Below are 26,388 nucleotides of genomic sequence, written 5' to 3' on the forward strand. Positions count from 1 at the left end.
ACAGGCAAGCGCAGTCCTCAAAACGTTCTTTATAGTGCTGTTCTGTTGTTTTGGAAAGGCTGGTTATATACTGCCCTGTCTTTTTTTTTCTGCAAATGCAGGAAAAATATAGCCCTCCTAGCAAACTAGCACATCGGGGGTGTATCTTCATCACTCTCCATCCTCAAACAAATTCTCACGCCTGCTTCATGATGCGTCTGGCAGGCTCATTGCCCCAGTATTCAGGAGAAGCTGTTAAACCTTTGCTTCCCTCCCCCAGGTACAGATAAGGGGACCACTGAGGATCTACGACATGAAGACAAGCAGATGGAAGGTAAGGGGGAGTTTGTAATAAATCTCAGCTGAAATACCCTTTGGTGATCTTGGGCTTGTTTAAAGTGTAGTTGGCATGGCTCTATTTTTAAACTGCCTTCAAGGGATGGTCCACATTCTCTGAAAGGCAAGTGGCTTCTATTGCACCATGTTCAGAGCCCCAGTTGGTGTCTTTCCACTGGCATCGTGGAGCCTGGCCCATTTGCACCAGCTGAGCGTTACCACTCGTGAGTTTACTTACGGCAGTCCTGGTGCCAGGTGTAGAATTGTGGCCTGGTATTTTTATAGGTTTAAGTTGCAACGATGTCCTTTCGTGACATCATTTACTCTTGCTAGTCTGCATTAGGATGTTTTACTGATCCTGTGCCCAGTGGGGTCAACAGCAAAGTTCCCACTGACTTAAATGATATAGAGCCAAGCTCTAAATTAGCAGAAGCTTAGAGCAATGCTGGCCATTCCCATCAGCTGTCCTTTTTGGCCGTGCAGGCGCTCTGAGGTTAGCTGCAAAGGGCTGGAGTGCATTCCCGAGTGCGGCTGTGCTAGAGAGAGACTGAGACGCCAAAAATGTAAACAGCTGGTTAGGGCTTGGAACAAACCCTCTCAGCGCTGCTTCAGGCTCTCGTCGGCCTTTTCGTCTCAAAGTGAGGCAAAGAGTAAGGTCTTCCAGCTTTGAAAATGAGTCACGTGATGTGATGGGCCAGAGAGTTTAAAAGGCAGAGATTATAGATCAATGCAATAACACTGAACTTTGATTCAGGTCACGTGAAGCCTGTGGCAGAGGTTAACTTTGTTGTCTTATCCTGGCCGCAGCCGCATTTAATTCTGAAGGACCTGAGTCACTCGGACAGTTCTTCATCCACGTCTTCTAGTCTGTGTACTAGGTGAGGCGGTAGCATGGTGCAGGGCACTGGAGTCTGAGCCTGGCTCCAACCCTGACCAGAACTGTGACATTAAGCGTGTCACTTCGTCGTTTTGGGCCTGCTTTGCCTACCACTCTCTGCCTTGCCTCTTTCCATTGTAAAATGTTCGGGTGCCGGCTCAGTTTGATCCTGCTGTCCCTTCCCAGCTGTCTTCAATATGGCTATCCTGATTATTTCAAAACCTGCTTTTGTGTGCAACTCTAAGAGTAAAAAGCTCAGGACAAGGCCCTCATTATGACCTCTCGTACATTGACTTGTGTCTGAATTTTAAATTCCTTTGACCTGTTTCTGCATAGCTGAGAAAATCTTAAGCAATTACAAACACTTGCATCCAGTCTTATAATAGTTTTCCTTCTGCTGTTATTAGCTAGTAAGAGTTCAGCTTAACTAACACTGCAGTGCTGAGCCAATAATAAAAGGCAAAAAATCCCAGTCCTTAAAAAAAACAACTGACTGGCAGCATACAATACAGCAGATAAGTCATCCTAAAACAGCAGGTCATTTATGAAAATAGAGGGACTGTGCACATAAGACGCTGGACCTGTTTGTTCTGTCTCTGTCATAGAATTTAATAGGGAGATGAAAGGATACAAGGATACTACTCTATCTATATCCATTGACAGAGATGTATAAAGCAGAGGATGGCAAGCAAATCAAATAGCCGTCAAGAATGATAGAGATGTGGAACAATGTAATTAAGGACTCCTTCCTAGCCCTTTGTGTTTCCATTTATATCAACCCATCTGTACTGTGATCCAGCCTAGCTCTTTGTCCCCGAAAAACACAGCATAAGCCTGGCTGTCATCGTGGTGTCTTGTCAGGAGTCTCAGATGTGGCTACAGAGCTGAAAGTGGCTGAAAGGCATTCTTTTCTGGAAGCTGGTGCCAGCTTTGGTGCTCTCAAGAGCCCAGTGACGACTCATTCATTGTGAGGCACCGCCTGTAGTCTGGGATGGTGCGGCTACCCACTCCCTAATGGGGATGAGGGTGATGGCAGTCGATGTAATGAATGGGACAGATTTTAAAAGAGCACAAAGAGGGGCTAGGGGCAGAAATGACACACAAACCGGTGTAAGGGATCAGAAACCAGTTCAAATCTGTAACACAGCAGAAGTTCAGTGCAAATAAACTGCTTTCAAAATGGCTGAAAAACCACTTCCAGATAAACCTGGATGGATGTAGTATTAGACTTCGCTGATTTAGATGAAATCGGTTTATTGAATTTCCGTCCTGTATCCCCTCCAGTTTCAAGTTAACTAACAGTCCCCCAGCATCCCAAGATGCTTTGCATCTCCCCTGCAAACCCCCTTTCTCAAGGTGGGCAAGCTAGTCTTGGCCCAATTGTCTGCTCCACCTGAGCAAGAGGGCGTTCTCTAGCACCCCCCCGGCATCTAAGCTGGGTCATTGCAGGCACGTGACTGCATTTTTGGAATCAAAAAGTGAATGTCTGTTCACTTCCTTACCAGTTCACTTCCTTATCGGTACGTGCTTCAGAATAACCTGGGAATATTGAATCAATTAGGCCGGGGGGGGTCAAAAAACCATTTCTTTTGGTCAGTTGAGAGTCGGGGCATCTGGACAGCTTTTTTATACGTCTCTGGGCTAGCACGGTTTATTTCTTGGTCTGTTTCTCTTGTTTTTCAGATGGAATAGGGGATGTCTTAAGTCATTTGAGGAAACAAGTTGAAATTTTGTTCAACACAAGATACGGTAAGATCTTCATTAACAAATGTTCTTAATGCTGAATGCAGGGCGCTGCCTCAGGGAGCTTCTAATTGCTAGGAACTGTCACCTACTATTTCCAACCCCATTGCTGACTAAAGGTGCAATCTAATTTGTTCATTTGCTGTCTGCTGGGCTTACAAATGCATTTGGATTCTCTCTGGGCCTTGTTATTGCATTGCTTCCTCTTGCCACCTTAGATCCTGGATAGTTGGCTACTGCCCAGGAATTGCCTCTGTGACCAGCCATATTTCCCCCATAGTGAGAATGGGCTAAAGTATCTTCCTGTGCTGCTGTTTGCCATTTCAGGGTGCCTTTTCCCTGACCCTGGATGACCCTAGATTATACCAAGGTATTGGAGGGTCATAAGAAGTCAACAGGGGCATGAGGCAATGCATTTCTATGAATAGTGCATGGGAACAAGGGGCAGGAACTCTGGGATCATTTTCTCCACTGCCTGGTATACATGCAAGTTATTTATTTTAATCTGTATTTTCACAAGTGTGCAAAACCTAACAGCTGTGGAAATATAGCAGCCAGTAGCCTCAGTGTCACCCTTCAGAAGAAAGGTCCTTGTCCATCCTTGCAAAACAAATGGGGAGCTATAGGTGGAAAGCTTCCTATAATAGCTACAGGAATCTTGCATGGTTTTGTTGAACTGCAAGAGTTTTGTTAGGATATCTTAACTTAGCCCAGACTTAATGTGAGGCTCAGTTTGTGGTGAACTGAGGCAGTGGAATTTCTATCCATGGAAGTTTTTAGGAGCTAGTTGGAGGAGCATTTGTCAAGGATGGTTTAGACAGGGGTGATCATATCTCGAGCAAGAGGTTGGACTAGGTGGTCTCCTGTGGTCCCTTCCAGCCCTACTTTTATATGATTCTGTGAATTAGAAGCTTAAATGAGATTGGACCTGGTTTTTCTGGGCTGTGGGGGGGTCAGGTTATTTAACTTGAAAAGCATTTCAGTTTAGTTTGGAGTGCAGTAGCTTAGGACTGTGAGGAATCTTTGACATAGGAATATCCTATTTAAAAGGTGTTTTCATAGTTTCATAGTTGGTAGGGTCAGAAGAGACCTGAGCAGATCATCAAGTCCTACCCCCTGCCGTGGCAGGAAAGAGTCCTGGGGTCAAACGACCCCAGCAAGGTGATTGTCAAGTCTTGTCTTAAAGACCCCCAGGGTAGGAGCCAGCACCACTTTGCTTGGGAGTTGATCCCAGATCCTAGCCACCCTGACCGTGAAGTCGCGCCTCCTGATGTCTAGTCTGAATCTACCCCCTGCCAGCTTGTGACCGTTATTCCTGGTCACTCCTGGCGGTGCTCGGGGGAACAGTGACTCCCCCAGTGCCTGCTGGTCCCCTCTGACTAGTTTGTAACAGGCCACTAGATCCCCCTCAGCCTTCTCTTGTGGAGGCTGAACAGGTTCAGGTCCTGTAGCCTCTCCTCGTAGGGCCTGCCCTGCTGCCCCCTGATCATGCGAGTGGCCTCCTCTGGACCCTCTCCATGTTGTGCACGTCCCTCCTGAGGTGCGGTGCCCAGAACTGGACGCGGTACTCCAGCTGCGGCCCGACCAGTGCCGCATAGAGGGGGAGGATCACCTCCTTGGCCCTGCTCGAGATGCGTCTGTGGATGCATGACGAGGTGCAGTTGGCCTTCCTGACCGTGTCCCCACAGTCAGCCCATTTTCGTTTTGGCATCAATGATGACTCCAAGATCCTTTTCTGCCTCTGCACTGATGAGAAGGGAGTTCCCCAGCCTGTAGGTATGCTGCTGGTTCTTCCTCCCCAGGTGCAGCACCCTGCACTTGTCAGTGTTGAATCCCATCCTATTCTCCTCCACCCACCCCTGTAACCTGTCCAGGTCTGATTGCAGCCTATTTCTCCCTTCTAGCATGCCCACATCCCCCCACATCTTAGTGTTATCAGCAAATATGAACGGTGCTTTTTACCCCCTCTTCCAAGTCACTGATGAAGATGTTGAACAGCGCGGGCCCGAGGACCAAGCCCTGAGGGACCCCACTGCCCACATCCCTCCAGGTCAAAAATGACCTGTCCGCCACCACTCTCTGGGTGAGGCCCTCCAGCCAGCTGGCGACCCATTTGAGTGTGTGGGTGTCGACACCACAGTCCCCCAGTTTCTTAATGAGAACGGGGTGAGAGACAGCATCAAAGGTCTTCCAAAAGTGCAGGAAGACGATGTCCACTGCTACCCCTGTGTCTAAGGATTTGGTGACCTGGTCGTAGAAGGCCACCAGGTTGGTCTGACAGGACCTGCTGCTAATGAACCCGTGTTGGTTTCCCCTAAGCATAGTCTCCCCTCGTGGACATGTGCCAGGATAATTTTCTCAAAAAGCTTGCCCAGGATCGAGTTAAGACTGACTGGCCTATAGTTCCCCAGATCCTCCTTCCTCCCCTTTTTGAAGATGGGAACCATGTTGGCCCTCTTCCAGTCCTCTGGCACCACACCAGAGCACCACGAGTGCTCGTACAGCCGTGCCAGGGGTCCTGCAACGACCTCAGCCAATCCCCTCAGCACTCGGGGGTGGAGATCGTCCGGACCAGCTGATTTGAATATGTCCAGTCCCTGCAGACGCTCCCTGACTAGATCCTCCCTGACCCTTGGCCTGGGTGCACCTCCCCTGGGGCCTGAGGGGAGCTTAGTGGGGGGGCTGATCTGGTCCCTGCTCAGGAAAATGGAGGAAAAGAAGTCATTAAATAGGTCAGCTTTGTTGTCTGGTGTGATGACCAAATTTCCCAGCGTGTCTTGCAGGGGCCCCACATTACCTGGTACCTTCTTTTTGCCCCCTGTGTATTTAAAAAAAAGACTTCTTGTCCTTGATCCAGGTCGCTAGTCCCAGCTCCATCTCCGCCTTGGCCTTCCTGACCGTCCCCCTCTGCAGCCCTGAGCAACCACAGTCTAGTCTTCCCTGGGGAAGGCTCCTCCCTGCCATTGGGTGAGCGCCTCCCTTTTAGCTAGGAGATGCTCCTGGATGCTTTTGGTGAGCCATGGGGGCTTTTGCACCCTCCTGCTCCCTTTGATCTGTGTTGGGATTACCTCCCTTCGGGCTTGGAGGATCGTCTCCTTAAGGAGCGACCACTCTCCTTGGACACCCGACTCCCCTCCCCTCTGGGACCTCAGCGCTTCCCCGACTAGTCTCCTTAGCTCCTTGAAGTCCGCCCTCCTGAAATCTAGGGCTGCTGCCTTGCTGCAGGCCTTTGCCACCTTGCGCTGGATGGTGAATTCCAGCAGGCGATGATCGCTGTTGCCCAGGTGGTCGAGCACCCGCAGCCCCCCCACCAGGTCCAACAAGGTGTCTCCCTTGGTGGGGCTGTGCACCTCCTGGGTTAGATGGAGGTCCTGCATTTGGGCTAGGAACCTACGCGAGCGGTCAGACCTGGCTGAAAACCGCTTTTGAAACTGCTTAGTTTGCTGCTGTTGTAGAAGGTAGAAATGATCCTTGTGCAGGGCTGCATTCCTAGTGATACTATTTTATTAAAGAGTTGCACACCAAATAATCAGTCCTAATTAGGACCTGGATGGTTTTCCCCAGTTTTGGTGACTGGTTGCGGAGCTTTGCTTTGCTTTGCTTCCTTTTCCTTCTCGATCAAAAGTTTTTATTATGTAGTGACTGCAGTAGCCTGTTAGGTTTTCAAAGGTGCTCAAGAATTGGTATGAATGAAGGAAAATCCCCACCATTTTCTCTGGGAATAGTTTATGGTGCTGTTGGGTATAAGCACCCTGGAGTGGGTTTGGGGATTTGCTCGCTCAAACACTCAATCTTTCAGGCTTGCTTACAGTTTTTTCCCCACTATCTTTATTCCTCTGGGGCAAACTCCCTCCTGGCAGGAGTCGGCATAAACAACCCAAGCCGTAAAACCTAACGCTTGTACCACACAGGGTCTTCTCCCAGACCCGAAGAGAGCTCTCGGGCCTGGTTCTCCTGCCACTTGCCCGCTCTCTCCCTTATCTGTCTGGTCCCTTCAGCCACAAGAAAGGGAGTTATGGTCCCTCTGCCGCACTCACAGCTCTCTGGGAGAGGAGGCACTCCTGGTGTGATCCCCAGGCTCCTCCATGAGGTGACTCGCTGGCTCTCTCCCTCCCCGCACTCCACTCTTGCAGCTCTGTCCAAGTCTGGCTCCCTTCCTTGGGAGTCCTTTTTGCTTGCTGGATGCCAGGTAATTATCCCCTGCAGTTGGCCCAGTCCTCCTAGCAAGCCTGCAATCAGTCGCTTACTGGCTGCAGGTAGCTTCAGCCCCTGAAAACATACAAGCTGCTACAGGCCCCCTGAAGACGCATAGGCTGTTATCTTGCACACATCCCTACGTACAGTAGTGAATTGGGGTTTTCAGTACAGTTCCTAATGGGCAGGTGTCACAGAGCCATTGCCATGCCTGTTCCTAATTGCCGTCTTCGTTGGCAGTCTCTGTAGGGAAGTCCGGGACTAACTGCATCGTGTACTCCCTACACACCTCTCCCCCTCAAAGTAATGTATGTTGGTGGAGCGTGTTTAAGATAAACAGAGGATTTCAGTTGCTCAGCCAGTCAGTCTGGTACATTTTGCCAGCAGTTCATTCACCCAGCCAGTTCTGTAACAGTTTATAAGTTCTCTGGGGTCACACCAGAACTCAGTCAACTAATGCGGCTGCCTATTGCATGATGTGACTTGTGTAACCCGCTGGTAAACGCTTGCTATCAGGTCAACCCTGCATCAGACTGCAGTCTGTTACTATTCCAGCTAGAGAGCTTGAGCAGCTTCTGCTTGCAGTTTTGGAAGTCTCTAGTTTCAGTCTGTGAGGTATCAGCCATGCCCACAGCAATGCAGAGTGGGACCTGTAACACCCCCGCTACTGCTACAGACCTGGCACTATACAGCGATTTCCCCCTTTGCTCAGACTTCCCTCATCAGAAGTCAGCAATTGCAGTGAACCAGTGGATAGAGATGGAGCATGCTCTTCTACAGAATTAGGGGATATCCTGGCAGGTTAAGGAAACCCCACTGACAACATTGCTGGGAGGTTGGTTACATGCTATGTTAAGCAAGTTCAAAAGGCAATCCAAGATCATTTAACAGGTTTTTCTGTTGCTTCCATAGAGCACTCCACAGTCGATTCAGGTCAGGTTCATGGAGATAGTCCCATGAGGAACAGAACATACCAAGCCCTCCCCCTGCGTGCATGCACACGTTCACATGCACACGTTCACATGCACACGCCATTCAAAAACGCAACGTGGGATGCGCCCAATTTGAAGGTCTAATGAACTAATAAGATTTGATCTTCATTCAGCTAAAGCCGTAGGAATTTCAGAGCCTGTGAAAGTCCCCTATTCCAAGTTCCTGATGCATCCAGAAGACCTCTTTGTCGTGGGCTTGCCTGAAGGCATCTTACTCCGACGTCCTAACTGCTTTGGGATTGCAAAGCTGAAGAAGATATTGCAAGCTAGCAACAACATCCAGTTTGTCATTAAAAGGTAAGGCAGCTGTTCTTGGCATCCAAGGACCTACCCCTAAGAATACAGGATAAACTCCTGCCTGAGCTTTTCCAAGCGATCTGCAAAGCACCCGCAGCTTAGTCATGTTCAATAAATTTGCCCTGCGAGAGTGATCAAATTACTTTACTTTGAATAGTTGCCAAAAAGGAGAAACATTATCCATCTCTTCCTCCCTACCTTTGTAAAGAGGTGGCCAACTTGACAGAGTGGTGGAAGAGGGGCAGAACGAATAGCTTATGAGATTTGTAATAGGATACGAAGCCTTTTTACATTCCAGTCTCTGGTTCAAGTGCTCGGGAAGGGAAGAGCTGAATGTAAAACTTGCTCTGGAAATACGGACTAATGCATTTGATTCTACTAACTGCATTTCTCTGATAAACTGAGGTGAATGTAGGACTTTTCTTCTGTTAAAGACTCCTTTGGACATCCTGCAACTATCTTAGTTATAACTGATCCATAAACACTTAGGAAAGCATCATGAATATTCAGTGTTGATAAGCAGTCAGAGTCTTGTTTTTGCATCCTTTTTGAATCATGGCTTCTCCAGGAGGTCCCTCTTCCTTAACACCAGGGACCTGGGGAATGGTGAGATATTGTAGCAGCCCAAATCAGGTTGGAGGAAATCAGTTTACTAAATTGCACCCAAGAGATCCTGTAGTACTTCACATTTCCTAAGCCACTGAAGGTGATTTTAACTCCAATTCCCACTAATTTATGTGGCCAACTGGTGTCTAACTACCTTGGCTGACTGAAAATTTCAGGCTACCGGTATTTTTTGATGGTCTGTCACCCAAATGATAACCCAGCCTCACTCTGCTTAATTTGGGCACCCTGATTTGATCAGTCCTCCAGCTGGTATAACTACAGGACTTTAACTTAAATCTAGTTTAAGGTCCTGTTTTGTTTTTTCTTCCTCCAAACCAGAATAAATACATGGATGACAAGACAGCTAAGCTTGACTGACTGAGATGGCACGTATTCTCTAGTGTTGCTTAATTACTAGCTTTAAGGTCAGAATTGGGGCATTTGATTGTCATTTATGTATCAAATAGCTTTTGTTACCTCCTGCTGACTAATTCCAGCCTCTGGATCCTGTGGCTCGTTTAGTTCTGGCCCATAGAAATGTGCTACTCTGCCACTGGGAACAGCCTCTCCCGCAGAGGAGAGCAGGAAATCAGGGTTAGCAACTGAAATGGAAAATCAAAAGTTGGTCACAGATTTTTGTGGCACCTGGCCACATACTTAATTTGTGTGGTTGAAAGTGGGGTTTGGGATTTAACTTCTGTCTCATCCACTGCAAGAACTCTGTCTCTGAAGCCTCTCGAAATACTCCCAGGGTTTGTAACAGGTTCCAATGGCATCTCCTGGTCTAATCTTATCAGGAAAAACAGTGGGGAAAATTATCTGTATTGCGCTGTGTATTGATAGGAGCTGTATTATATCTACAGGGTTGTGCAGACTCTCTCTCTCTCTCACTTTCTGTGGCTGTGCATGTGTGAATGTTGTTACAGTAGGCAGCCTCTTCTGGACTTTGCTGACCAGGTGCCAGCTCCTCTGGGCACTATATTCAGGGAGCACATTTTCTATCAACTGGGAGTACTGTTTCTTTTAGAAGTTAATAGCCTGCAATTTCAGATGCTCAGCAGTTGTGACCTGAATCTTATCCTGGAGAGGGAGGATTACATTGGCTCACCATAGACTTTGCCAGCATAAAAATTATTTCCAAACTTTCCCTGATATATTGCAAGAAGTCTAAAACTGTGTGAGCCAGGCATGGTTAGTGGGTTCGTGGGTGTAGGAGCGTTATCTTCAGTGACAGATTGTAGCAGTAAAATCTTGAAGGTTTACTGAGCTAGTACCTGGGTCACCCTTCAGCTGCTTTTTCAATGTTTTCCAGACCAGAACTTCTTGCGGAGGGAATTAAGGAGACTGCTTCTGACAGCCCAGGAGCCAAAGGTAGGATTTTGAACTTTGCAGATGACCAGGGCAGTACAATTGCAGTATAAAAGGAATTGGAGCCTTTGCCAAAACTGTGCCCTCGCTGCATCATCTCTGGGGCTGCCTTTTCGCAAGTGCTGCAAACCTGTGTAGCACAGTGGGAGTCGGAGACACTCAGCACCTTTGAAAAGGAGCCCACTGCTTATTTGCTGCTTCAGTTGCACAGAGTCCTAACCCTTCCTGTTGTGTCTCATCTTAGCAGCCAGCGAGAGGGACTCCAGTGACTCCCTGGTGGATGAGGCTGCGAAGAGGCAGGGCTTTCAAGGTAAGACTGGGCTGCTTTTGGAAATCGGATAGATCTTGTGAGTGTGAATGTATCTGAAGTATATGAAAGAGTTCTTGGGGATCCAGTCCTTTATAAACCTGGAAGGGGTGGGGGAGAGGGTTGGCTTTAGGATGCACGTTGACTGTGGAGCTCTTGTTTAAGTAAATGCAAGGTTTATGCTATAATGAGGGAAAGAAAATAGCAATACTCTAGCATTTAGTTATTCTTAATATCTAGTTGTAGTGTGGTGTTTGGAGTGCAAGAACCAAACCGTTTCCAGCTTGGCACTGTTACAACCCCCATTAGCACAGTATTAGGCCATGTCATAATCACCAGCATTTCTATCTGTGTAGCACCCCTGTAAGGGAGGCTGATATCGTAACTCTCATTTCCCACATGGGGAAACTGAGGTCCCGAGGTTATGTGCAACTAGCCCAGAGTTGTGCAGGAAGTCTGTTGTGGGGTAGGGAGTTGAAACCCTAGTTCTTGAATCCCAGGTTAGTATTTTCACCTCTGGATGATTTTTCTTCCTAGATAGGCTGGTGCATCTACAGGGGTAGCATCCCATTCAGGCTCAGGAGGGTGGAGGAGATGTGTGAAGAAAACGATGCCTTCCAGCACTGGGAGAAAGCTGCGCTTGCTCTCCAGTGATTCCAAACCAGAGCTCTTGGCCTGGGGGCTATGAAGGCTTGGCAGGCAGGGAGAGGAAATGCCCAAAGCTGAGATCGACAGGAAAAGACGAAAGAGGGAGCACTTTGGCAACAGTACAGGCTGGATCAGAAGGAAGGAGAGCAGGACTGAATGAGGGCAGAGGCACAGAGAGGCGAGGTTATTTCATCGCTCCAAACACAGAGGGCTTGAGAGGCATTCTGGAATATGCCGTAATTAAATGACTCAATTATCTCTCAATCTGACCTTGCAAGACACATAATTAAGCACTCCAAGCCCCAGAATTTGCATTTTTGTGGCTTTTGCACCTTTATGCTGTATATATAAATACCAGTATTCACTGGTGCACTGCTGCAGCCATAGCAGGTCAAATCTATACTGTCCTCCCTCTGCCCTATCCTACAGAATAGTGTCATTTGTTTTTCTTCCCAATATGGTCTCAGTTTTAAATGTGTCTCATGGATTCCCTTAAAACATGGCAGTTTCTTTATATTTAAAGGCTTGAGCTAAGGCTCCCTCAAGTCAGTTGGAGACTCCAGTGGATGTGGAACAGGTTTATAATGATGAATAGTGAGATCTTCTCCTCCTGTTCTGTTGCCATGTTCAAATCTGGGTCCAGAAACAGGCACATAGTATTGCTTGCGCTGTAGCCTTAAGGAGGTCCCCATTTGTGCATGGTCCCTATATACAGTAAGTGTCCATTAGCCTGAGAGTTTCCTTCACGTGTGCACATCGTTTGCATCATTGGCATATCCCCACAGTTGCATGTGAACTTTAGTTTTACTGACTCCTGCAGGAGTGTTCGCATTGCAGCCCCTGTCAGGTTTTCTGAATCGGCAAATCCTGCTACACATCTATCAGGTCAACAGTGAGATGATAGGCTTGAGACTGGCCAGGCAGCTAGCCAGATTCAGTTATGTTTAAGTAGGCGTGGCTCCACCGAAGCCAAAACCTCTGTATCCTGTTCCCAGAAGTGCCAGATGCACAGGCCAATTACTGCCCTGTTGGTACCATTTGTGCCACTCCAAAATCGGATGTGGTGCAAAAAAGTGCATCAATAGGAAAATCCATGAATCTGAGTGGAGCAGATACTGGGCTCTGTGACATTCTGGTTTGGCACTTTAGGTACATGAGAAACCCTTACAAGGGAACTCCATGTGTTGTCGTGTTTGGATTTTTGTAGCTTGTCCTGACCGTCTTACCACAGCCTGTCTGAGCAGGGTTTACTGACCAAAATCCCAGTATAAACACCCTCTCTGTTGGCAGTGGTTGTATGTGGTGACCCCAGTGCCTGCCATGTCGCAGATGCGGTGCTTCTGGCTCCTTGTGGCCGTTGCCCGGGAAAGTTGGTATCCTGCACGTCGGTCTGCTAGGGAAGTGGGAAATGTGTCTGCGGGCACTCGTGCTCCAGCAATAGGTGTGTTCTGTTGTAAGTGGTTGCTTCCCTGGATAACGAAGCTTTGCATATGTCTGTTCAGCTCCAGAAAGAGGGTGTTGATCTGTTTGCATGTCATCTCTGCAGATGCGGGGGTTCTTACTGGGATACCGATTCAGGTCCTTGGTGTAAAGATTTTGATAAGACCGACTTCTTTTATGGGCACGCTGGACCTCATACAGGGGCGATAACGAGGGATGGAGAGGTTCTTAAATACAAAGGGCCGGATTTTCAGCCCATGTTAATTGATGGACCCAAGTTTCCAAGGCTTGGTCCTCTCCACAGGGATCTGTGAAGTCATCCACTGCAGCCTGGCACTGACCTGCTGAGCCGCCTGGTTGACTGCAGAACCCAGGTCCCTGACTACTTCTGGACCTGTTCTGCCAAGTGATTGTCTCTGATCAAATGCTCGGAGTGCTCCCTGCCTCTTGGAGAGCGTGGTTTTAGGTTTACTTCTGTATCTACTTATGATTTTTCTTTTTTAGTGTTAGCAATTACCTTAATTGAATCTTGGCTTTAATGCAGTTCTTAATCAGCATTCTTAGGAAACGGGAGAAAAATACATATTTCTGTTTAGAATTTCTTTCTTAAGGACTTTGAATGGCCTACTCTAGAGATTGGTTAATTGCAAGATAAGGACTTTCCTATAATTAGAAAATAGTATTACTTAAAAATCGCAGAGTGCCTTTTAATTTAACAGCAGAAGTCCATAATTGTTTCTTTACTTTACAGAAAATTATGATGCCAGGCTTTCCAGAATAGATATTGCTAACACACTAAGGGAACAAGTCCAGGATCTGTTCAATAAGAAATATGGTGAGAAATCCAAGTGGTTTTTGTTTCCTCTGAATCTTTGTCTCTGCTCTGTCCTCCCGCATTTCTATCTCCCTGTTCCCCAGAATTGTTCTTTTTCTAACTTCTCCCTAGGTGGTTTCATTCATCTTCCTCTTTTCATCTAGAGCAGTTGTTATTCTGTGGGACACATGCGGGATGTGGCGCTTCATCATGGATTAGAACAGAATGATGTGTCTATTCCCCGAAGAGGGAAATAAGTGGCTTTTGTTGAAGCATTGGTAGTGTAGGTGGCTCTTACACAGCAAGGAAGATTCTCATGATTAGGAGAATGCAGCATTTGTTAATGCTGCCTGCGGTTCCTAGACAGATTTTTTTCCCTTATGAAGAACAAAGCTGGTAATTTCATTAGCAGAGCATTATAGAGCCAGAAGCATGCGTCTGAGCGCCTGGAGATGGGGGTGGAGGGAAATGACTGTGTAGAAGAGGGGATGATTGCAAAGAGAATGAGGGAAAAGCGTATCAGCCATTCATCAGGGCACGGCTGAGCTCTGCAGACCCGTTTCTCCTATTTGCTGTGCATTTCTAGTGGCCATCTTGTTGGGCCTATGCAGGGGACTAATTGGCCCCCCATTACCACTGTGCCTGAAGACCTCAGAATCTTTCACGTATTGGTAGGGAAGGGCTATTATACCCATGTTATAGATGAGGAACTGAGGCACAGAGAGAATATTTGACTTCCCTGATGATCATGCAGGAGGTCTGGGGCAGAGAAGGGAACCAAAGCCAACGTACGTCTCCCACATCCTGGATCAGTGCCCCCCACCCCCCTCCCCCTCCCCCAACCTTATTCTCCAAACTTGCAGGAAGTCTGCATCAGGAGCACTCTCTACCATCCACCATGAAAGGGTATGTTCTTGGGAGGAAGTTGCTGCCCCAGCTCCTGCAGACGGACACAGGGGAAGAAAAATGGACTGGAAGTTTAGGTCCAAACAGTGTCCCAAAGTGAACAGCACTGACCTCCCATTCAACCTGCCATGTTGCATATGATCATCCTCTTCAGATGTCTTTATTTTTTTTAATCTAGCTTTAGCTCCCTAATTGCCTCTCCTTTGCTTCATCAGCTCTTCACTGTGCTGCAGCTCTGTGCACTCACTAGTTGCTTTGGGACCATTCCGTCCTGATCGTCCCCATGGTGATGGCCTGAAAATGTTGGTCCTTGATCTAGTGATTGACATGCTCCATTAAGCAGCTCACACATTGTTTCTACAATGCCAGCATACCATGAGGGGATTGTGTGTGTGCTTATGGAAAACCAGGCGTTGCTAGACTGGACCTGATATTGGAAATCATGCATGAATCCCAAACATCATAGGTGTGTTTGGTTTGGTTTGTCTTTCTCCCAGGTGAGGCCTTGGGGATCAAGTACCCAGTACAAGTGCCATACAAGCGGATTAAAAGCAATCCCGGGTCAGTGATTATCGAGGGGCTGCCTCCTGGAATCCCGTTCAGGAAACCATGCACCTTTGGCTCCCAGAACCTGGAGCGAATATTAGCCGTTGCTGATAAAATCAAGTTCACTGTAACAAGGTATGTTCCCTGAGGGCTGCCTACCGCACAACTGGAGGAGGGCGAGGCGGGGGGACCCCAGGACATGGACCCTGTGCCAGTGACCAGTGTGTGCGTCTATTCTGAACTGAAGTCTCTGGGCCTAAATCTGTCACGTGTGCTGCCAGTCACCATCAGGGAAATGGCTATAAATACACCCTAATGACACGGGCTTCCATCCTGCTGAGAGACAACAATTAAGTTGGCAGTTAACAATTTGACTGAGAGAAGTGAGCTGTAAAATATAGGTTTCTCCTCCTTTTCCTCTCCTTCCTTTCTATGCACTTGCTGCCTGCCTGCCTGAGAGGGTCAGGTCACATTAAAAATAAGTCTTGGTGTAAATATCCAAGAAAAGGAAATCAAAACCTCCTTTGTCTTCAGTCACTGCAGGGGTGCTTGAGAAGTCACTGAGGGATGTTCCGCTAGGAGCTCCTACTACTTTATGAAAAGTTTGAGCATCCAAAAAATGTTTTTAATACAACACACTGTGCTGGGTCAGTTGAGTTTTTTTTTGTGTGTCATACCAGCTACGTGGCCGACAGGAAATCAGCCAGTGAGCAATGGCTGGGGTTAGCAATAGCAGCTGTAGGGAGGAAGTGTGGTGGGGTGGAGGGAAGCTGAATATATTCATTCCTTTCACAAAAACAAAACCACGGACCTCAAAACGATTAGAAACGGTGTGATAAGGAGATCTAAAGCCCGCTTTGGGACCCACTGATGGAAGGTGCTATCCGTGAGGCTGTAGGTTCACAGCAGTGCCTACGGCTGGTTTCCACAGAGATGAGTCTCACTGTAATCTAGACACTTCTGTTGCAGACAGGCGGTGGGAAGGGAAGCGGAGACAGGATGTGTCTTGTCTAAGATCACCTGAGATTTCCAGTGGTTAAAGCTAGCAGTGGAAACCAGAACTCAAAAAACCCAGTTCAGTGCTCTTTCCCCTAGGTCACAGTGCCAGGCTTGTGTCAAATGAAAGCATGGATGTACCAGAGCAGGGGGCATATCTTAATGTGAGAGTGTACACAGCCCACCTTGTTGGACCCTTGGTTTGGTGCAGATCTTCTTGGCACTAACAGGCAGCCAAAGGAATGTTACTAACAGTAACTGCAGTTGATGTCAGCCGTCAGTCTGCTTTCTGCCTTGGTTCGTTTTAAATATTCTTTTCTCCTTGTATTTTCCAGGCCTTTTCAAGGACTCATCCCCAAACCTGGTAAGAGGTGATGCCTTTTTGTCTAAGTAATGTAATGATGAGGTCTCTATAGCTAGCCAAGAAGTTACAAGGGCTTAATGACGTGCTTACTTCATCAGTTTGGGGAAGGCTGCCATTGACCTAATTTCCCCTTGAATGTGCTCCATGATTTGCTTGTTCAGTGCATTTGATGCAGTTCCACAGGACACTGATAAAAACAGTCGGCCTCTAGTTTATATATTTTGCTGTTCTGCAAGCGTCCAGCACTGAAACCCATTGACGTTAGCTAGCAGATTTAGGAGAGAAGAAGGTTCTAGCGGGGGGAGAGTGAGTGTTTCTGCTTGATCAACACGGGGTCTCCGTCATCCGAACAAAGGCCTGCGGGTTGCTTGCGTATTCTGTGGGGCTGGTACTGAACAGCACAAAGCATTAGACCGCACAGTGGAAACAGGCTCTGTTCATGGGTCTGTGTGTGGAGAAATGGTGTGTGCTCAAGGCAGTGACCAAGAAATGCTGGAATATAACATACTCCGTAGCTTCGGTATTTCCTCCAGCCACGGCTGCCCTGAGCTTCTAGGGCAGCCGTGGTGCTGTATTGTCTGAAGGCGAAACATGCCCCTTCCACTCCAATTTAGCAGCAACCCATTGAGCAAGTCTGAAGGTGGTGTGATAATGCCAGAAGGAACTTGGTTTTCATCCACTGCGTTTTGTCAGCTATTACTTTTTATTTGGCATTCAAAAAGGAAGGAAATATAGAAATAGGCAAAAACACCCACACAAAGTGAGAGCTTAAAATTGGAAGCCGGGTTCGGGTTTGTTCCTCTTGTATTTTTTTCTTTCCTGAGCTCACATTGTACAAACCCCTTGGCACAGATGATGGAAGGTGTTTGAGTGGCCTTGAATCTCCAGAATAATGACCATGTGTCAGGACTTGGAGTGGGTTACTCTTGCACCGCTGCTCCTTGCTGTCTCTGAAAATCTGCATGAGTGCAGCTGTGTTTTAACCTGAGATGATCTGACTCACTAGCGCAACTCTGCTTATCTTTTTATTAGCGTTTAAAAATATAAATTCCTTCTCCCAGAATGCTACTCTGTTTCTTCTCAGTTGCTTTCACAGCACAGCTCAGTATTGTTCTTTCACGGCTGGCGTTAATCTAGCCCACCAGCTGGGATAAATAGGATAAAGTCCAATGGGAAACTTGGGGTTTGGATATAGCCTTTATTTCATTCCCTCAGAGTCTCAGAACAAACACTAGCACTTTATCTATATTTGGCACTCACCCCAATTCGGGCACTGGTGGCCAGTGCCTGGGGTTGCTGTGCTGGTGATGAATCTCCAGTGTCGAGAAGGAAAGCTGAAATTTGCACTGGTTGAACTTGCATCCGCTTCAAGGGGCACAGCAAGCAAGCCTGGGTTGGAGTCTAGCTGCCTTCGCCTGAGCTTGCAGACTGGTATTGATGCCACTGCTGCCTATCAGTTGCTCAATGCCGAGTGTAAAAATAAAGATCTCCTAGAAGAAGATCTCTAGAAGAGCAGCATTTTAGGTTCTGTAGTATAAATCTCTAATATTGGTACTTAAAGAACTGGAACAGTTTTACTGTGCCCAGAGTTCAGCATGGGTTGAGGAGCAAACTTCTAGTGTTCTCCACAAATCTCCTTAGCTTTCGCTTAAAAACTTGTTCCTTTCTTTAACTAGTACTGTGAAAAACGGCTGGGTTGAGTAACAGGTAGTTATGATATCCTGGAGCCAGGGCTCTGATTAACTTGATGTCTCACTAGGAATTTTTTTTCAAAAAAGAATGTATAGGGTTTTGCGTGAGGTTTTTTTTGTCCTCCGTGTACCTATTTTGGCAGTAGCTAGAATGTCAGAGGAAAATACGGATAGACAGCGGTCCACGTGCTTGAAGGAGAGCAGAGAAAGAGACGAGATATTGTTTTCTGTGCATGGGATTAAAAACACTTTAAGCAGCATCTTGGATGTAACATAACAGATTACCTTGTGTTGGTTTTAAGTCATCAGGTCACCAGAAGAATTTTGTGTTTTATAATTTAATGCATACCCCAAGCCAAGTGCGGTGCTTTCTCCATTTGAACCTATAAAGAATTAATACCCATGTGTACTGGCCTTTGACGTTCCCAACTCAGCTTGTCCTGACTTGTTTTAGAACAAGTCAATTTTCTATTGTCCTGTCTCTTCGAGGTCGGCCTTGGACATCCCAATAGTGCCTACACTGCTCAAGGTAGAGTAGGAATCTTGTAGCTTCCTGGCTGTATCTGGCAATATCTCCGCTGGCCCTGGTTTTGAAGATTGGCTGCATTGTAGTTAAGACAGGCTTTCAGAGCTCAAAAGGAATGGAAAGAACTGGGGAAGCAGCATCACAGAATGTGTCCTGTAGAGTGTTCTTCCTTTCCTATCCACTTTTATAATCGCGCAGTCTCCTGCCCAGTTTTTAAATATCCCAGAACTCAAAGAAGTTGAAGAAAGTTGCTTATAAAAAATTCAGCAGCTTTGCTTTAAAAAAAGCATTTTCAGCTGCTAGGAGGGCAGAGGTGCAGGCAACAAGATTCTGCCTCCTACCTTCTGATTTCCACCTCTTGGCCCGCTTCCGTTGAAGATGGTGCATTTTAGGGATGGCATATCCGACACACGGGAAAACATTTAGAAATCCGCTCGCAGGCCAGCAAAGAAATGATGGTTCGGACATGTGGCTTTAACACTCGGCAGTCCAGCTGGGTGGCATTCAGCTCCGGACTGTAGTCCAGCCCAAAGCTTAAGCGATCCCTAAGGTCCCTTTATTGCTAGAGAGCTTGATCCGCTGTCAGTGGAAGAGCCGGCAGTCATTGGATCAGATCGTACAGTCGCTGATGGGCCCCTCTTGTGAAAGCTGAGCCATTGCTCGGAAAAGAGTGCTGGAGTCGTGGGGTCGGAAGGAGAGCAGGCAGGGCCAGGGGGGTGTACGCACCCTTTGGGGAAAGGGAGCTGAGTTCAGCCCCTTCTCACTGTAGTTTATGCTTTTCATCCAAGAGCTATTTAATTCAAAATGCACACACCACATTGAGAGTAGAGCTCAGGCCTCCCCCGCTCACTGTGCCGCAGAGACGGGCTCTGTCTTGCTTTTTCTCTCCTTCCCTCTTGTCCACCCAAGGGCTCAGCTTCAACAGGAGGGATGAAAAATGCTCTCAGCCCTGCCCAAACCCATAGTCTAGTGGATACAGTACTTTTCTGGCAAGCAGAAAATGGGGATCAAATTTCCTGGTTGAATTGGGACACAGGTCTCCCACGCCCTGGGCAAGTGCCTTAACCACTGGACCAGGAGTGGGCAACCTATGGCTTGTGGGCAAGATCCATTGAATCTGGCCTGTGGAGCTGGGGGCTTCCCCCGTGTCACACCACATTCAAGCAGTGGGGAGAAGCAGCAGCGGGCAACTCCTAGCACTGGTCTGCCTCAAACCCGACCTGGGTCATTCCAGCCCACCGCTAGAAAACTTTGCTGATCACTGCATTAGGCTGTTGGGCAAAAGGTTGATTGACTCCTCCTCCTGCTCCTTCAAGGTGAAGGCATGTTACAAAAGTAGACGCATTAACAGTTTTTCAGGTACTCAAATGAGATTGAGTAGACTCGCTCAGTCTTGGGGATTTAGATGCCAGGTAGTAGATGGAACAGGATCTGACCCAAAGTGGTTTACTTACAAACTACTACGTTTTATAGAGAAGTCGCATCAGCTTAGCTTGGCTGAAACTATTACACCAGCAGTGTTTTCAGTAGTGTTACACAGACATGATGATGAAGTAACACAAAATTGTATTTAGCCTGGTATGAAACCACTTGTTCCATTCACGGATAGTTTAACCTGCCTCATTATATTTAGGTGCGCTGCACTGGCGTGCAGGGTTGTTAGCAGGTTTATTAACATTTTACCCTGTCAAACAATTTGGAAATAATGTAAATCTGCAAAGCCACTGGGGGAGCCTGTTTTGTTTTATTTTCCATGAAGAAAACATTTTTGTTTTGTTGAAAAATGGCCACAGAATGTTTCATGATTTTGTGTAAAATGCAGAAAAAATGGTTATTTCAACAAGCTAATTTTTTTTTTTTTTTAAGGAAAAAAAGGAATTTTTATTACTTAAATTTCTTGCAAACCAAAAGGGCAGTTTTTCCTCTAGAAACAAATGACAACGAAATTCAGACAGCTCTACTAGTCTATTCAGTTATCCATTTTGTTACACGTGTGGTTATGATAGATGCACGCTTACATGTTCATTGCTTTTTTTTTGCTATGATCATATTTCATTTGCCATAATAAAATTTAAAGTATATAGACACATTTGTAAAATGTAAAACATATAGACAATAAAAATGCATAATAAAAGGGATGCTGTCATCATCATTTTACTTCAGCTTTTGTACAAAACCCAGGTTTTAATAAAACTAAGAACAACAGAAATGCATCCTTGACATTAAAAAAGCAAATCAATAAAGACAGTGTTTCTCTTGATTATATTTAAACATGCCTTTGCAATGTTTTTTTTTCCCAAAGCCACATTGCAAAAATGTAAAAGAAAGTCTAGTAAAAGGGTCTTTAAACAAAAGGAAAACTAAGTTGCCTTTTATCCAAACTAAAGGAATGGCAAACTTTAAATGAATGAATCAGTGCTGCTCTACCTTTTGAACCCCCACAGGCTAAATGAACGATATAGGGCCAGATTGGGCAGCAGGATCAGGCCCCATGCTGGGTCCCTGTTCCCACGCATCTGGATTGGGCTCCACTTGCCCCCACTAGTCCCATGTTGCCTCTGCCCATCCCAGCACATCTGAATTGGGCCCTGAGGTGCCTCTGCCAGGCCTACATGTTCAGACCCATGGGGTTCCCAATGGGCTCAGAAATTTGGCAGCAGGGAAGCAACAGTTGCTGCTACCATGCTCCTGCCACCACATTTCTGGACCAAGAGGGAGCACTGCCGACCGGATTTGGCCCCCGGGCTGGGGGTTGAACACCCCAGGTATAAATAGTTTGAGAGAGAAATCATTCCATGAAATTATTTCTTTATTTGGGTCAGTTACGTTACTCATTTGGGGTTTGGTTTGTGCCCGATTCGCCACTCAGTGCCTGCTCCTTCTCCCAGTCCCAATTTTGGGGCGTTTAATCCAACATTTGAACTGATATAAATAACTGCACCTGGAGCAGTGTAGCAGAGAACCAAGTTCACTTTCTTATTCCCTGGAGACGTCAGTTTTTTTATATAATGAATCAGTGTGATTTTTTACCAACTCATTCTGTTCCCCAAGATTATCTGTAATTTTTATGTGATTGTTGTCTCTTATTTAAAGGGAGAAAACCAAGTAGGTTTTCCCCTCAAATTATTCTAGCTAAAAGATGATTGTGAAGTGGGCATGGATATTTAGCTTCAGAATTAGACAGGGTAACATGTTCAACAAAACTGAAGTGACTTAGGCAATCTAGGTCATTTCTGACAGTTAAAAGCATTTTAAAATAATCAATAGCTTGCTACCTACCTCTATACAATTTTCCAACCATCTGTCCTTACTGAGCGGGACTTTGGCTCCCAAATCACCTAACCAGTTATGAAAACGTTACCTTGAAGGTCTTGTCCTATTTTCATGTAACCAATTGTGCAGGTTCCTTTTGATTTCAGCAGCGATGCTGATGCATAACCAATGGGCAGCAGTATTGGACTGTGCGATCATAAAACAGACGCACAAATAATCGACAGCCTTCAGCAATATACTTCCTTACAAGGGTCCAGCACTAGTCAGTAGTAAGGACACCAGCCTGGGCAGAGCCACTTTCAGTTCTCTACTTTACCACACACTCCCTGTTAAGCCTTGGTTTGGTCACTGAGACTTTCTAAGTCTTAGTTTCTGGTCTATAAAATAGAGTGAAAAAAGCAACTTTTCTTAACCCAGAAGGATGTTGTGAGGACTTAAAGGTATTTAAAGAAAAAGAGGCAATCAAATGCTCGAGCAATGGGATTGTGTAAGTAACGTTATCTTAGGCAGAGAGATTCCCAGACACACGCTCCAACGAGATGCCACTTAACAGCACACAAGTGGATGCTGAAAACCCTGGCTGTGTCCCTGGTACAGTGGAAGGCACTTTGATAATGTGTCTCTGGATCCCAAATAAGTACCATATATAGACTGGCCTAAGCCTGGTGTCATGGAAGTGAATGGGTGGTTTATAGCTGACTTCCAGGAGCCAAGCTGCACCAACACTGTGCATTGTGGGGATATCCTACTTCAGAACAAGCAAGGTCTTCTTCAGACACTGAGATGACGTGAGGCTCACTGGGTCTCCCTGTCTCCTTCCTTTTTTTGCTTCTTGCCTCTTGCAGAAGTGGTGGCCCAGGGTGCTCCATGCTCCTGGTCAGTATTTAAGATATCTTGAATTGGTCCACCATTACCCTGGGTTTTTTTTCTCCCATTATCTCTGGATAGCCCAGCTCCTATTTGGCTGAGAGGGTGCCAGTGGATCCCCTTTCCCACAACAGGCCCAGTTGTACCATCAAACCAGCTACTGGTACGTGGAAGCAGGTCAAGAGAATCCTGCAGGTTTGGGGAGGAGTCGCAACACAGAGGCCCAAAACTTCCACTGGTGTAAACCAACATTGCTGGATAGAAATCAGTAATGTGTGGCAGTTTATACCAGCTGAAGATCTGGGCTGGGCTGATATCCTGGCCTTGTCCTTATTGGAGTCGATTGGAGTTTTGCCTTTGATGCCAGCGTGCTGCGATTCCACTGCCAGGCTCTGCACAACCTCTGCTGTCCTACTTAAATTTCAAGTGAGCCATCAAATAGGGCTTAAGAGAATCCAGAGCAAGCGGTGGTACCTTAGTGGTTGCCTTGGGGACAAGTCCCATCTAGCTGGATAAAGCCTTTTGGCAGCATCTCAGAATAAGCCTGTAACACTAAACTTTACTTTCAGGTTTTTAATTGTATTTTCCTGATGCCTTTCAGCCCACTGGTGTTATCTCCTTGGCAAAAGGGCCCTTGGATTTCTGTGTAGGAGAGAACGATCTTGCAATATTAAAATATAAGGGAAAGGGGGGGGTTGAAGTTCCAGCATTATAAACACTATAAATTTTCTTTCTTTTCTTCTTTCCTGAGGCACAGAGATACAGAACAGGCTTAATTCAAGGCTTTGAAAAAAAAATCAAGCATAAGTAATCTAGCAAAAAAAAAAAGGTGGGGGGGAGAAATCTTTCTGTATGTTAATTTTTGTGTGCTTTGATTGAAAATGCACACCAGCTCCATCTGTCCTATTCCCCAAACTCCCTACCATACTGATAGATTATTTCCCATATACCAATTAATAAAGTAGGGCAGGCAGTGTTCTTTAATTAAAAAACCCACACATCCAGGCATCCTTTTTTTTTTTAATCACAAGAGCAGCATTCTCCACTTCACTTTGATGAGATGGGCCTCAGATTTGAAACTCTTAACAAAAAGGAAGAAGCACTTGCTCTCACCCTGACCATGTTTTAGCAGTGTTTTTTCCCCCTTTTCTTTCCGACGTTCAGGCCCCAGCTCACCCTTCCAGACCTGGTACCTGACCTGAGCAACAGCAGCTAGATTATAACAACTTGTTACGTTCATTTCCCTATCTCCCTCTCCCCAGCGTGAATATTTTTTAATGTTGAAGTTATTACTGTTGTTAATCTGAAGGTGGAAAATAAAACAGATGATGTAAAGTGTTATGCAACTTCAAAGCCTTTTTTTAAACACCAAGTCTTCATCTCAGGCGCTTCAGCTTATCTTTTTTTTTTTTGCCTTTGTTGTTTCTTCTCTTCTCTTGCATGTGCAGTGTCCTCACAAGTATCAGAAGGTAATTTCATGTTTACCCACTCATCCCGTCAGCTGGTTTTTTTTTTTTCCCCTGTGTAGTCTTGTTTCAGTGATCATGTCCCTTTTCCCCTGCCAGAATCTCATATTCTGTCATGTTCTTCAGAGAACAGAGAAACTCCAGTTTTCAGAGTAATCACTGATCTCTTTCAGACATACATTCTTCTGTTTAGGTCCCGATCATGCAATTATTTATCCACATGTTTGAGAGCTCTGCATTGACTTCACTGAATGACTCCTGGGCATATAGTTCAGCACATAGGTATGTGCAGGATTGACAATGTAATCATTTTTCTTGTTCCGTTTTTATCTGCCCTTATTTTAAAAAATGAAAAAAGCCTTGGAATTTTTGCCTGACACATTGCAAATATCTTTGCCCAGTTTCCTGCCCGCCAAATGAAATGCTGCCACCAGTCTCTCTTCCAGTCTTTCCGTGGCACTAATGCTCCTAAAAAGCTGGATGCTTGAGGAATCCCTGCTTTGTTCTCTGAATGACATAGACGTTGTGAGACCCTAAATGCAACATGCCACTATACGTTCAGCTTTGATATATTATGTTTGTCTGTTCAGTCAGTGCCTTCCAGTTCATTTCACTGACAGTTGTGGAATGAATGCAAGCCCTCTCCTTTCCATGACGGACACGGCTGTCGAATCGGCAGGCTTAGAGTGCCCCAGTCCTAAAGTCCACCGTAGGAAGACAGTTGTTGATATGGTCAGTCAGGCGGCCGTGCTGTACAAGTCAAAGATGAACTCAGAGTCCTAGAGGAGCTTGGAACCCTTGTAAGTAACCGGTGCAGAGAAGGGATCTGTCCACAGAGCGTTTAAGGGCTGATCTTGCACGGATCTTCCTTCACGCTTGCATGTGACTGAGCACAAATGCAGACGTATGGAAACCTAGTTGCCTGCTCTGTAGTGTGCCTGTGCGTAGAAGCCAATCTCGACCCCTTCCTGGGGTTTTGAATGAATAGAGTGAATAACTGAATCCTTCCGTATGGCTTAGCCCATACCCGATGCTGGGGTGGGCAGCCGTTCCCGGCGGAGGGCCACTTACGAAGTTTTGGGGAGCTGTCGAGGGCCACATGGGTAGCCCCGCCCCTGGACAGTTGTTCTGCCCCTGATCTCCATATTGGGACCAGAAGTTCCACCCCCTAACCCCTGACCTTTGCCATGGGAAGTCCTTCCTCTTGCCCTGGAAGTACTCCTTTTGGGAGGAAGGGTGCTGCAATCTGGAAACTGGGAAAAAGATATATAGAGAGAGATATATATAGATAGATAGATATAGTTAGACACACACACACACACACACACACGTGTGTGTGTGTATCTATATATAGATATAGATACAGATATGTATAGATATGTACACACACACACGCACACAATCTACTGTAACTTACTTAATTTTATTTAAAAATACTTTTTGTACTGATTTCTGTGTTTACAAAAAGTGTATCTAGAGGTGGCTGTATCATAATAGCTCAAAATACAGTCCTGCTGTGTGTTTTGCGTGGGCAGTAAGGGGGTTTAAGTGGTGGGCTATGGTTGGGGAGTGTGCGCGCGCGCGCGTGGTGGGTTGTGGGTATGGCGGCTGGGTGTGTGCTGAGATAGGGCGGGGCTGCCAGCTCCACAGCGTGCAGCTCTAGCAGACTGCATATGAGCCTCACGCAGTTCAGCCAGGCAGACCCCATGCCCAGGTTCTGTGCTTCTGCAACTCTACCCTGGGTCCTTGCTATGCCCAGGGCACTTGCATGGGCTCCATGTTCCTGCCCGCCACCGCCTTTCCCTGCATACCCTCCTGCAGCCTTGCCTGCAGCCCCCTGCTTTCTGCAGTGCTCTGCCACGGCCCTGCTGCAACTCCACCGCCTGCCATGACCCCGCCACTCACCGTGGCTCCACCACCCACTGGGGCCCCCATGGCTATGCCGCCCACCAGGGCCTGCCGCAATGCCACTGCCTGCTGAGGCTCTGCTACCTGCCAGGTCCCGCCTCAGCCCGGCCGTGGCTCTGCTGCCCGATGGGTTCTGCCGTGGCCCCATCAGTCGCTGGGGCCTGGCTGCGGCTCTGCCAGCTGCTGGGGCCCACCACAGCCCCACCGCCTGCTGTGGCCTGCTGCAGCTATGCCACCTGCCATT

The 26,388-nt window shown here is 46.8% G+C and overlaps 1 protein-coding gene and 1 long non-coding RNA gene across 10 annotated transcripts in view; one reads left to right on the plus strand and one right to left on the minus strand.

The window, feature by feature from the left end:
* Positions 1–26,388, plus strand: part of GTF2IRD1 (GTF2I repeat domain containing 1) — a 173,824-nt gene that overhangs the window by 127,770 nt on the left and 19,666 nt on the right. For 8 of the 9 annotated variants that reach the window (XM_090026609.1, XM_090026612.1, XM_090026611.1 and 5 more), the window contains 8 exons: positions 260–313; positions 2,876–2,941; positions 8,235–8,418; positions 10,337–10,395; positions 10,637–10,702; positions 13,539–13,622; positions 15,005–15,188; positions 16,385–16,413. In XM_090026609.1, the coding sequence (XP_089882735.1) occupies positions 260–313; positions 2,876–2,941; positions 8,235–8,418; positions 10,337–10,395; positions 10,637–10,702; positions 13,539–13,622; positions 15,005–15,188; positions 16,385–16,413 (726 nt within the window). The remainder of the gene's footprint in view (positions 1–259; positions 314–2,875; positions 2,942–8,234; positions 8,419–10,336; positions 10,396–10,636; positions 10,703–13,538; positions 13,623–15,004; positions 15,189–16,384; positions 16,414–26,388) is intronic. The other variant, XM_090026610.1, reaches the window with a different exon arrangement.
* The window catches only part of LOC149854113 (uncharacterized), a 50,014-nt gene continuing 40,046 nt past the window's right edge, over positions 16,421–26,388 (minus strand). Inside the window, exon 3 of the long non-coding RNA XR_016439045.1 lies at positions 16,421–25,489. This is a non-coding gene — a long non-coding RNA (uncharacterized LOC149854113). The remainder of the gene's footprint in view (positions 25,490–26,388) is intronic.

The sequence above is a fragment of the Crocodylus siamensis genome, chromosome 13 (genome assembly GCF_052110815.1).
Source record: "Crocodylus siamensis isolate JL-2025a chromosome 13, ASM5211081v1, whole genome shotgun sequence".
Classification (NCBI taxonomy): domain Eukaryota; kingdom Metazoa; phylum Chordata; order Crocodylia; family Crocodylidae; genus Crocodylus; species Crocodylus siamensis.